Below are 13,660 nucleotides of genomic sequence, written 5' to 3'. Positions count from 1 at the left end.
GGCCACACCCTCCGTTTATACAAACTTGAGTCTCCTTTGTCCAAAGATGCTCTAGGACAAATTTGGTCAAAATTCTTCTATTGGTTGAGAAGAAGAAGATTTTTAAAGATTTACCTATTTTCCCCCTATTTGGCCCCGCCCCTCTGCCCCCAGGGGGGTTATACCCTCCGTTTATACAAAACAGAGAACCCTTTGGCCTATGATGCTCCTGACCAAATTTGGTCAAAATCCTCTGAGCCATTCAGGACAAGTAACATTTTAAAGTTAAAAGTTGACGGACGCCGGACGCCGCACCATGGGATAAGCTCACATGACCCTTCGGGCCAGGTGAGCTAAAAAAGAACAGGTTCTTTTGAATGAATTTTAATCATAAATACTGATATTTTATTTTGCCTGTAGCTTTATTTTAGATCACTTTTAAGGTTACAAGTGTGACATTTATACCAGGTGAGCGATGCAGGCCTATTGGGCCTCTTGTTTGGTTTACTTAGGATGGGTGAGTTAACTTTGACAAACAAAATGTAAGCACAACACATCATGCAGTATGAGGTCATAGCTTTAGATATTCATGGGGAAAAGCTTATTCTAAAGATTCGCTTTTCCAAAACTGACCAGATTGGAAAAGGTGTAATCATAGCAATCCCCAAATTAGGAGGGATTTGTTTGTTTTATTTTGTTTAACGTCCTATTAACAGCTAAGGTCATTTAAGGACGGCCTCCCCTGTGTGCAAGATGCATGCGTGTAGTGTATGTGTGTGTTTTTTGGGAGGCTGCGGTATGTTCGTGTTTGTCTCCTTGTGATAGCGCGGAACTGATGCCGACTTTATAGTGCTACCTCACTGAAACATACACACAGCAGCATGCCCCACCCGGTCACATTTTTAAAGACTTTGGTATGTCTCGGCCAGGGGACAGCACCCAAAGCCTATGATTTTCTCATGGTCTATGATATATACTAATGATTGGCATAATTACATGATGCTGGAAGTACGTCCACCCTCGGCGACGATCGGTTTTACTTCATCCATATATCTCCACTCTACCAACTCACCAAGTCTTGGATACAGCAACCAACCACTGCTTCCAGAGTCGGTACCTTCATACGATTATTAAATTACCTCTAACCTAATCGATTGTATATCATCAGAAGTCGTACCCCATTATTTGAGAAATTCAATGATGAATATTAATTACATGTAATAAGGTAAGGATACTCCTGCGTTAATTATAATTTCAGAGGAAAAATGGGGGACTGCCTCCTTCTTCATCTTCTTATCCTTCTTCCCGTAGCATTTTTATTCAAAACAGCAAAGGATCAAATGCGGTATGCCCCGTTATCTGCCCCAATATTCTGACATTCATGATTTTACAAATTTTACATTTTTATGATTTGAAATAATAATTAAGATGCATTATAGTTCTGGAAAAACTTTTGATTTTAATTATATTGTCTTGAATATAAAATCGGGATGGTTTATTGAGGCGCACGTACGAGATTTTCGCGAAAACAACAGAAATTTACGTGTACAACATCAAAATTAAGTAGGAGCGCAGTTTTGCTCCACAAAGATATTTTAGTTTTGACTTTCTTTGTGGAAAACAGATCGACTCCTTAAGTTTCGTTTTGGAGCACGACTGCGCTCATATCTAAAGATTGAAAAAATATCTCAAAAAGGCGAACCTCGTCCGAAACACAAAATGAGCGATGACTATAATAATCGAAGCGACGAGTTTATCCGGATTTTGTCGTTCCTGTGATAAATAATTCACACATATTTTTGTTTTGTAAAAATATTATTTTATACTTTGCTTATTTCAAAATGTATATTTAATTTATGTATCATATTTTAAACGTAAGAAAAGTAAAATTTGATAATGATAAAAAATAAGTTTCACATTTTCCGTAAATTCCGGACCTTGTCGATTAAACTACTGTACTCCTACCGCGGAAACGTCAACAAAGCGCTAATCATAACAAAGCTGCTCTTCGGCCTATTATACTGCAAAGAAGTGGAGTTTTCATCTGCTGGATCCAGAATACTTTATATTTGGTAGGTGTTTATTTAAAGATAATGTGTATGCACACAGAATATAGAATGCAGCTTGTAATATCGATGTTTGGTGAGTTTGCCAACTGTCCCGAGATGTTGAAAACCAGACGGGCAGACGACAGTTACTTGGCAAGTTTAAATGCCCAATACTAGCCCTAATGCAACCAAATATTACCTAATACTGTATTCAATACTACAAAATACTACCTTATAACCACCTTATATCGCCAACACATAAATTGTTTACTACGAAGGTGATGAGTTGTAATATATCTGCCGACAAAACGTCGTAAGGGGGGGGGGGGGGGGAACTAAAGACCAGATAGATGAAGAGAGTTGGCCGGAATATAATGGGATTAACCAGAATGAGTTTTTATTTTTTATTAACAATTTTCACTTTATCAAAACTTGAAATCAATCTTTTTGGTAATATGATTTACAAAGACTTTTTTTTTTTGATAAATAGGTTAGATATTGAGGATGTTATATATAGAACAGTACAGTAGAGAGATTTGTTTTCGTTCAACATGAATAAGACCAGATAGATGAAGAGAGTTGGCCGGAATATAATGGGATTAACCAGAATGAGTTTTTATTTTTTATTAACAATTTTCACTTTATCAAAACTTGAAATCAATCTTTTTGGTAATATGATTTACAAAGACTTTTTTTTTTTTATAAATAGGTTAGATATTGAGGATGTTATATATAGAACAGTACAGTAGAGAGATTTGTTTTCGTTCAACATGAATAAGACCAGATAGATGAAGAGAGTTGGCCGGAATATAATGGGATTAACCAGAATGAGTTTTTATTTTTTATTAACAATTTTCACTTTATCAAAACTTGAAATCAATCTTTTTGGTAATATGATTTACAAAGACTTTTTTTTTTTTATAAATAGGTTAGATATTGAGGATGTTATATATAGAACAGTACAGTAGAGAGATTTGTTTTCGTTCAACATGAATAAGACCAGATAGATGAAGAGAGTTGGCCGGAATATAATGGGATTAACCAGAATGAGTTTTTATTTTTTATTAACAATTTTCACTTTATCAAAACTTGAAATCAATCTTTTTGGTAATATGATTTACAAAGACTTTTTTTTTTTTATTGATAAATAGGTTAGATATTGAGGATGTTATATATAGAACAGTACAGTAGAGAGATTTGTTTTCGTTCAACATGAATAAGACCAGATAGATGAAGAGAGTTGGCCGGAATATAATGGGATTAACCAGAATGAGTTTTTATTTTTTATTAACAATTTTCACTTTATCAAAAGTTGAAATCAATCTTTTTGGTAATATGATTTACAAAGACTTTTTGTTTTTTATTGATAAATAGGTTAGATATTGAGGATGTTATATATAGAACAGTACAGTAGAGAGATTTGTTTTCGTTCAACATGAATAAAATGATGCATGATAGATAATTACAACTTGGTCCAACTGACCCCCAATTATTAAAAATATTAATTCTATTTTGTGTTTTGTCAATGGCATATCACTTATTCTGATGTAGGTGTGACAATTTTTAAAGATTTTTATTTTATTTTAACACTTGTAACTTTTAACCTACATAATTTTAAAAGGACAATATTATTTAATATACATATAAAGTATGAGATGAATCTACACATATAACACAGTACATGTAATACTTAATCCATCTGTCATAAGCTTTTCATACTTTGCATTATAACTTTAAAAAATTACACAAATTATTTTGAAATCAATTTTTCTTTGATATTTGTAGCTGGAGATACAAATCTTGGCCAGCATGGGATGAACAGATATTGAAGATCACAAGATTTTGCAGTAAACTGACATGCAGGTATTGAAAAGTACATTTTTATTCTACTTAAAGTAAAGGGTACTACTGTACCATTGGGTCTTCTCCCTTCTATATAGAGGACGAAGCAACCAAAGAGAGTTTTTCTGGCTTAAAGTAACTTCTCAGTCAAACATATTTTTCAATGTTCATTTTTTTCATATTATTTGAGCATTTTTATTTGGCAATTTAGCATCACAATATACAATTACAATTATACAATTATTTTTAAGTGTCATCAATATTTGCTCACTCCGAGACAGATTGATGAAATCATGTTTTAACCTGATCGCTATAATATATTTGTATCTAAATAGTGATTTCAAGTTTTAGCACATTTTGCCAAAAACCATATAATGTAAGTTCCTATTCTTTTCCAGACTGCAAAAACAATATGCCAAAGCACTTTTGTTGTGTTGAGTGTTCAAAGAGGTGCAGATCTGATCCCTCAGCCCGTCGTCCTGTTCCACCTTATCTAAGGGGAAAAGCTGAAAAGAAACTTTATCGACCATTGACTGAAGAAGACGTGTTGTGTTCAGCTTGTCGAAGGAGATTGGCTAGATCAGATCCACTGGTATTAACACGGAATAACAATCAACATGTCTTGTCAAACTCTCAGGAGACAGATCCTGATTTCTGCCCAGCTTTACAGAGAGATGCATCTCAGGTCTTGAAATCTCCAAAGTCTGTTGAACTGAAAATCAGTTCAACCCCACGGAACCATAAGAACTGTGTAGTATGTAGAAAACCATCGGGACATCGCAATCACCTTACTGTTGTACCTGCTTCTGCTGTTACACAGGCATTTGTTCATGTAGGCATTTTTATTAACAGTGATAGTAGATGTTGTAAGTTCCATCTTGTGAATGAATACTTTACTCCAGAAAGTGTAATTCTTCTTAATTCTTCAAAAGCTTCAGAGAATCTTTCAAGAACTGAGATTTGTTATCTCTTGGACAATGTTAGAACATTGATGAAAACTGTTTCTCATCTGAATTTTGATGTACCTACTGCACTTCTAGATTCTGATTATAAGAATCTCACAGGCCTTACAAGAGATCAGTTTCATGAGCTGAGTTCCTACATTCACAAGTTACGGAATAACTTAAACAGGTCAACCAGAACATGTCTTGCTGTCTTTCTCACTAAGCTCAGAACTGGACTTCCAAACTCTGTATTATCCTCGCTATTTGGTCTGTCTGAAGCTCAGGTTCAGCGTATAATTCCCTCGGTAAAAGAGGAATTAATGGATACATTTGTTCCTAAGCATTTAGGATTTCAACATATATCACATCAAGAGTTTTGTGAAAGACACACAACACCTGTTGCTAGGACTCTTTTCACAAAGGCTGAAGATGAAGCTGTTCTTTTGTTAGATGGCACATACATATTTATACAGAAGAGTAGTGACTATTATTTTCAACGCCGCTCTTACAGTCTTCATAAAAACCGTCCTTTAGTTAAACCAATGATGGTTGTTGGTTCGGATGGCTATGTGCTGAGCGTTCTTGGACCATATATGGCAGACTACAGTAACAATGATGCAAGCATCATCAAGCACATGATGAACAAGAATTCAGAAGACATGAAAGGTAAACATACAATTTATTTTAATATTCATATAATCTATCAGCATTGAAATAGGATAACTTTTGAATTTATATATGAAGTTAACGTCTTTTGTAAGAGGTCATTTTAGCAAATAAAATGGACAAAACTTGACCATGAATGCAATATTAATTTATTGAAGTTGTCGGTTAATTCATAGATGTATTTATACAGAACACTGGATCTAACACTGCATGTATACCTCTAATGTTGAAATATAGTTAATTCAGATGTCATTTTTTTTTCTGGTGAGGTTTTCATTTTGGAGTCATTACACTGTATACTTCACCTGATAAATAATTATGTAGCAACTGAATTTCCAAGATCAGTTTATGTTTATAAAAATAACCAGACCATGAAAGTAAGTTAGATCACATAATCATTTACTTTAAGCCAGTGGCATAGATAGTATATATATTAATATTTATTTCTAACCTTCATTGCAGATTGGTTAAAGGAGAATGATGTCATGGTGGTGGATAGAGGCTTTAGGGATGCTGTGGAATTTCTACAGGAAAGTGGGTTGAGGGTAGAAATGCCTTCCTACCTTCAGAAAGGTGCAAAACAGCATACCACTGAAGAGGCAAACCTTTCAAGGCTAGTCACAAAGGTTAGATGGGTGGTAGAGAGTGCCAATGGTAGGCTAAAACAGTGGAGACTCCTTGATAAAGTTGTTCCAAACACTCTTGTACCCCAGATCGGCGATTTTGTCCGAATCATTTGTGCAATATGCAACAAGTTCCGTCCACCTTTAGCTAATATGGACCCACAATTGGAAGAGGAGGCCACGAAGATGTTGGAAAAAGTGTGTCTGTCTAATAAAGTCCAGGAGTTTGTGGAAGAAAATAACCTGGTGAAGAGGAGAGTTCCTTATAAGAAAATTGATAGTATCAATGATGTATTATCTGATTTTCCTCACCTAAGTATGGATGATCTTAGGAGTATTACCATGGGTGTGTACCAGATCAAGCAATGCATCTGCTATTCAAAGGAACATTTAAGTGATGAGGGAACATACGACTTAATGTTTTGTACAGAATTCCCAAGTTTGCTACAAGTCAAGATACAATCTCGTCATTCAAAGAACTCGGTACATACACTTTGGATCAAGTACATATTGGAGGACATGTCTTGCCCAATATCTGGATGGTACTGCACCTGCAAAGTTGGAGCACGAGTGGTAGGCTGTTGTGCCCATGTAGCCAGTGTGTTATGGTATATTGGATACCAAAGACACCAGGATGATCCTTTGGCAAAGGGGAAAAAGTTAGCACAGTGTCTGGATGATGCCGGGGAAAATGCAACTGTGGACAATACTGAAGAATGATTTCTGGTACAAATTGTAAAGTATACAATACCCAGCTGAACATATGCATTGTAATGTATACAATATACAGCTGAACATATATATTGTAACTTATACAATATACAGCTGAGCATATACATTGTCATGTATACAATATACAGCTGAGCATATATACATTGTCATGTATACAATATACAGCTGAGCATATACATTGTAACTTATACAATATACAGCTGAGCATATACATTGTCATGTATACAATATACAGCTGAGCATATATACATTGTCATGTATACAATATACAGCTGAGCATATACATTGTAACTTATACAATATACAGCTGAGCATATACATTGTCATGTATACAATATACAGCTGAGCATATATACATTGTCATGTATACAATATACAGCTGAGCATATACATTGTAACATATACAATATACAGCTGAGCATATACATTGTCATGTATACAATATACAGCTGAGCATATATACATTGTCATGTATACAATATACAGCTGAGCATATACATTGTAACATATACAATATACAGCTGAGCATATACATTGTCATGTATACAATATACAGCTGAGCATATATACATTGTCATGTATACAATATACAGCTGGGCATATACATTGTAACATATACAATATACAGCTGAGCATATACATTGTCATGTATACAATATACAGCTGAGCATATACATTGTAACGTATACAATATACAGCTGAGCATATACATTGTAACATATACAATATACAGCTGAGCATATACATTGTCATGTATACAGTATACAGCTGACCATATATACATTGTAACGTATACAATATACAGCTGAGCATATACATTGTCATGTATACAGTATACAGCTGAGCATATATACATTGTCATGTATACAGTATACAGCTGAGCATATACATTGTCATGTATACAGTATACAGCTGAGCATATATATATTGTCATGTATACAGTATACAGCTGAGCATATACATTGTCATGTATACAGTATACAGCTGAGCATATAAATGAAATTGATAGTCCATCAGTCTGTTACAATTAAGTTTCTATTGTTGTGTTTTAATAACACCAAGTTCATTTTGATTCTGAATTGAGAACGTTATTTTTTCAACGTCTAATTCTTAATTATTTTTTTCTTTAATCTCCTTTAAATACAAAGAAAATGAGAGTTGCTTTTGACTTGCAGCAATTCTTATTTATTAATAATGTACTACATGTACTTGTTTTGTGAAAACCACAATAATCAAACAAAAATCATACAATATATAGTTAACTTTCTTATTGTAAATGAAAATGAATGTATGTATCAAATATGTGTATATTTTAGTGATTTGTATGCTTAATAGATGTAAATAATGAAAGTTGTAATGCAAAAATACTTGTTGCTGCGATCAAAATGTTTATAATGCACTATTTGGTTTTGTAAAGTTCATTACAATCAAACAGAAATCACACAATATATAATTTACTTCTTATTGTAAATGAAACTGAATGTATGTATCAAATAAGTGTATATTGTAGTGATTTGTATTTAAAATATAGTAATAATGAGATTTAATCATTCATCCAGTAAATCTGTTAATCAAATGAAGTACAACTTGTTGAGAGGCGGAGTTTCACTTGACCAACAGTAACACAATTGATTTTAAATTCATTTAACAGTACCCTATATCAAAATATTTACCGATTTAATATGGTGAGCTGCTGTTCCCAGAGTTCATCTTTCTATGTGTTGAAGCCAGGACCATACTTTGCCAATAATTAAAACAATTAAAGAATCCTTAACTATATATTTGTCGTTTGGTCTTCTTTTTGATAATGTCAGTTGCTATGCAAAAATGCTTGTTGCTATGGTCAAAATGTTGTATTTGGAAAATCACTAAAATTAAATGGAAATTACACAATATATAGTTAACTTTCTGGATGTAAATGAAAATGAATGTATGTATCAAATATGTGTATATTGTAGTGATTTGTATGTAAAATAGCCGTAAATAATGTCAGTTTCTATGCAAAGATGCTTGTTGCTATGGTCAAAATCATTATATTTTTCTTTTATCTCTGAATAAATAAAAAGAAACTGTTAGTCTAAGATAACAAATATTACAGCTGTAATAGGAACATGAAATTTTGAGTTCAAAATGTTAATTTTAACACAAAATGTTGTCTTTTTAAACCAGAGCTGAATATGTTACTATGGCCCGTTGCTATGGCCTGTTGCTAAGGACAAACACAAAAAAACATTTTAAGTTTTACAGAATTTGTTAGGTCTTTACTTGCACATTCCATTGGTATAAGTATAAAGGGAATAATGCATGGGGCCAAAAACACCCCTTAGTGCATATAGTCCTTTGTACTATTGAGATTTGAGTGATTTCGAATGATGACGATACAGTTGATCAACTGAAACATTCATTTTCACAGCTGTGTTGGCAGAGGTGTGTGGAAACATTTCAAAAGATACAATTAGTATCGTGCCCGCCACGCCGCTCAACCAGAACCCAAAGACCGCTTTCACGTTATGTATAGTAGGTTTGACTAATTTTGATTAAAATGTTAGGTGTTTTTTTTCTTGTTTATTTTACTCGTTTGTTAGTTTTGTTAATTAATTGCTACTATTCAGATTTGAAAAGATGAAAGTTCGTGTAAATGCCTATTTTGTTCAGGAATGTTTTTGAAATGATCTTATGTGAGAGAGAGGGGTGTGTGTGCGACGGTGTGTTTGTGCTGCTAACATACCTTCACTCACTGAACTACCTCGCCAACTACTTCAGGAGTTTGTCTAGAACACAGCCATGCAATTTCGTGACTACTCTCTACAATGGTGAACAGTGTTACATCGAGTCCGGTCTCTGTCAAACATACACTCCGTTCACAATGCATCGCGCTTAATTCGGCAGTCGTCGGAACTTATAGCGAAAACAGTGTTTCACTTGCTGGATTTTAATAACACATTCAGTGCTGATACACTGGAATTCATCATTGATGTCTTTTCTAGGAAGCATCTGTTGGAATTAGCAGAATTTATTACCAGTTTAAACATGGAGGCATTGTTGGTGAATATTGTGTGCGATATACCATTTCAAAGCCAGATTTGTGGCAAGTATTGACAGTCTTAAACTCTTTTAAATATTCAAGTTGAAAGTAAATGATCGATGAGTGTCACTTAAAGTCAACTCGCCTGCAGGTAGGGCGTAAGAATTGTACCTGCTGCCCCCAATTGCATGATCGTAAGAGGCGACTAAATTTGGGACCTTATCTCTTCTCTCCTTTCTAAATAACTTTCTTTTTCCTAATGTCTCCCTTGACAATGCCTCACTTTTGGCCATTTGTTGAGCGTTCGCCCCTGTGAGGAAGGCTTTGGGTTCTGTCCCCTGGCCGAGACATACCAAAGTCTTTAAAAATGGCAGTTTCTACTCCTGCTTAACGCTCAGCAAATTAGGAGTGGGACGACTGGTTCGCCCGTTGTCAGTATAATGTGACCGGGTGGGGCGTCCTGCTGGGTGTCTTCGGCAGTATGTTTCAGTGAGGTAGCACTATAAAGTCGGCATCAGTTCCGCGCTATTACAAGAAGACAAACACGAACATATCGCAGCCTCCCAAAATACACACACATACACTACACGCATGCATCTTGCACACAGGGGAGGCCGTCCTTAAATGACCTTAGCTGTTAATAGGACGTTAAACAAAATCAAACAAACAAACAAAAATTGATGGGTCTTCCTAATTTGTACATAAGTCAGGTTAAATAAGTGACATCAAATTTAATGTCTGCTTTGAAAGCAAGTTTGTGTATATCTCAAAAGGTACAGCTGATAGGCAAACCAAACTTGGAATAATCATCAAAAATATTTGACCCCTGTGACCTTGAATATATGTCAAGGTCATTTATTTGAACAAACTTGATAGCCCTCTATTACAGCATGCTACTGATCAAGCAGAGTGTCTTATGAAATACAGAGATGCAGCTAGCGTGCATCCAGATCACAGGTACGTTTTTCCAAAGTCTTCATTTGACTCTCTGAATCCAAGAAGAAGTGCACACAGCCTTAGACGTTTTGGTAGGGAAGCCAAACTGTCGGTACCTGAAAACCTTACCATTACCAGCTTCACAAGCATGTCGCAATCGCAAGTCCGGTTATGAACCTGACAAAAAATGACTAGGAAAATATTGCTGGATTTATGGGGCATGACATTGAAATCCATAGGTCGTTCTACAGGTTACCAACAGCATTCGACAGTGGAGATGTGGCCAGATACAGTGATAAATCAATTAAAGAAATCCTTTATATATGATTGGTGGTACACATTTTCGCAGTGGTCGTTTAAATGTTGACAATTATTTTTCTGTCAAAACTGAAAAAATAAAATAAAAAATACTATACATTTGTATGTATCTATAGGACCATCACAGAAAAATATGTTCATGAAAGGCGGGAAGCACCTATAATGATTACATATATAGTGGTGGGGTTGTAGTCCATGGGGAAAATATAATTATGGGCTGAGGGGGTTGGAAAGAAGTGCCTCCCACCACCGCCATACTGTTATTTCAGGAATAGCCCTTAATGACTTTATATATTTATTTAATCATGTAATGACGATTGCATCGTTGACTTTATATGCGTTCGCTTAATGTATTGATTGCAGACTTGGAGCTTGATGACGTGCCTCCGATAGGCGAACGCTCAACTAAAGGCAAAAAGCGAGGCATTGTCAAGGGAGACATTTGGAAGAAGAAAGCTGTTTAGAAAGAAGATAAAAGATAAGATCCAAAATTCAGTCGCCTCTCACGAGCATGCTATGGGTAGGTGCAGCAGGTACAAAAAAGTGCACTCCATACGCGAATATTTACAGTAGTCATTGGTCCGACATAAAATATTTCAATGAATCAACAGCAATCCATAATATAACATTGTACCTCCTCGGAAACCTCAACGGTGCCCGCTTCAGTCTCAGAACATCTTTAGGTTATAAGTTATTCCCGTGTGAAGTTTGGAACGCCTTCAGGTTGTATGTTATTCCTGTTTAAAGGACATTCTATATCCGATTTATCCAAGAGCTTGTAATTAGCGCCTGGTAAATTCCGACAGAAGCAAACACATGAAAGCTGTTCAGTGCGATTGGCAACATATGTGAATATCTATCTGGGACTCAAACAGGGATTAATAGTCCCCGCTGGGGTTCCCCCAGGGGTGACTAAACTATTAACTTACCATTCTTTATAGGTTGTAATATCTCCATTATATTGTTTTTGTGTTTGTCGTCCTCGCAACAGTCGTGTCATATGAGGGTGTGTGCCTAGAGAGACAACTGAACAGAAAGTAGTTGGAAAAGGAAGTAAACAAACCACCGAGTCTGCAGGGGGCTTCATCGGTCGCCTCTTATTATCATGCATTGTGATACAGCAAAATGGAACTAAACCAAATAGTATACTTAAAATGGATCTCTTTGTCATGTTGAAGATCACATGATGACGGCACTCTCTGGGTCGGACATAAAGGTAAAACAACAAGAAGCTCTTCGGGCAGATGAACTGAAAATCATCAAGTACAAGTAGACGTTTGAGACGTTACCATTTTAAGCAATACATATTTATGTACATGTACTCTCACTTTATGCAACCATTGTGACAATAAACACGCATACAGTAGGAATATCCTCAGCCACCACCATCGTAGGAAAAATTGGGACTGACAGTCTATACAGAAATCATTGTCAGGATAAGGAACATAATGTTTGAGTTTGTGGAAAATGTTAAAATAAAACAGTGAATTGTTTTATGTGAGGGAGTGTTTGTCAGCCCACTGTTTGAGGGCCTGTATCGCTAACCTGGATATCTAACTAATCATGGCAAAATATTCTCCAAATGAGATCCAAGGAAATATGCCAGAACCCAAGGCCAATCCGTGTAGCATATCTGTATTAATTTTTTCATGCCCAGCAATTTTATGTATGGTTATGGGGTGGGAATCTCCACTGTTTACAAGCTTTGACTCAAACAAGGTCCATAGGTTGTGGCCAGACCCCAGGATTAATTATGATATCATGACTGCATTCGTTTCTTTTTGCCCAGGATTTGTATTTATAGATTTGGGTGGGGATCTCACCCGTTTCAAAGTTATGACACAGGGGTTAAGTCTGCAAAGGTTGGGCAGACCTTGGGACCCATTCTAATATCATGACTGCAATAGTCTCTTTATGCCCAACAACTGTATTTATAGTTTTGGGGTGGGGATCTCAACCGTTTCAAATTTATGACCAAGGGACTATGTCTCAAAGGGTGGGGCCAGACCCTAGGGCCATCCTGGAAGCAACTGTGCATTCTTCTCTTTATACTCAGCAATTGTATATATGGTTACACGGTAGGGATCTCAACCATTTCCAAGTAATAAACTTGTTTTGGCCCCACCCCTTAGCCCGGGGTGTCAGCAACAAAATTTGTACAATTTTGAATCCCTACCTCTCATGAATGCTTCCGACCAAATATGGTCGATATCCATGACAGTTATACAGAAGTTGTTTAAAGCAATATAGCCAAATTACCCCCTTTTGGCCCCGCCCCTCAGCCCCCTGAGGGGTCAGCTCCACCATTTGTACAATTTTGAATCCCCACCACCTAGGGATGCTTCCAGTGAAATTTAGTCAAATTCCAATCAGTAGTTAAGAAGAAGTCGTTCGAAGAAATTGTTAACGAACAGACGACGGACGCCGCGGTATCGCATAAGCTCACGTGAGCTAAAATTGTTTACATGTACCTGTGTGAGCGAGTATTAATCAGAACCAGTAAGTTTGTCTTTATTCTCAATAGCCAAGTTTATCCTTCATTTTATT

The 13,660-nt window shown here is 35.8% G+C and overlaps 1 protein-coding gene across 1 annotated transcript; it reads left to right on the top strand.

Moving 5' to 3' along the window:
* The first annotated feature begins 1,836 nt into the window (after positions 1–1,836).
* On the top strand, positions 1,837–6,940 carry LOC110462140. The gene is made up of 4 exons (XM_021515983.1): positions 1,837–2,051; positions 3,813–3,890; positions 4,268–5,479; positions 5,942–6,940. Exons 3-4 carry the CDS (start codon positions 4,282–4,284, stop codon positions 6,820–6,822), a joined length of 2,079 nt encoding a protein of 692 aa, XP_021371658.1. The 5' UTR covers positions 1,837–2,051; positions 3,813–3,890; positions 4,268–4,281; the 3' UTR covers positions 6,823–6,940.
* Positions 6,941–13,660: the final 6,720 nt, after the last annotated feature.

Source organism: Mizuhopecten yessoensis, unplaced genomic scaffold (assembly GCF_002113885.1).
Source record: "Mizuhopecten yessoensis strain PY_sf001 unplaced genomic scaffold, ASM211388v2 scaffold10751, whole genome shotgun sequence".
Classification (NCBI taxonomy): Eukaryota; Metazoa; Mollusca; class Bivalvia; order Pectinida; family Pectinidae; genus Mizuhopecten; species Mizuhopecten yessoensis.
This window is presented reverse-complemented; position numbering and strand designations above follow the sequence as displayed.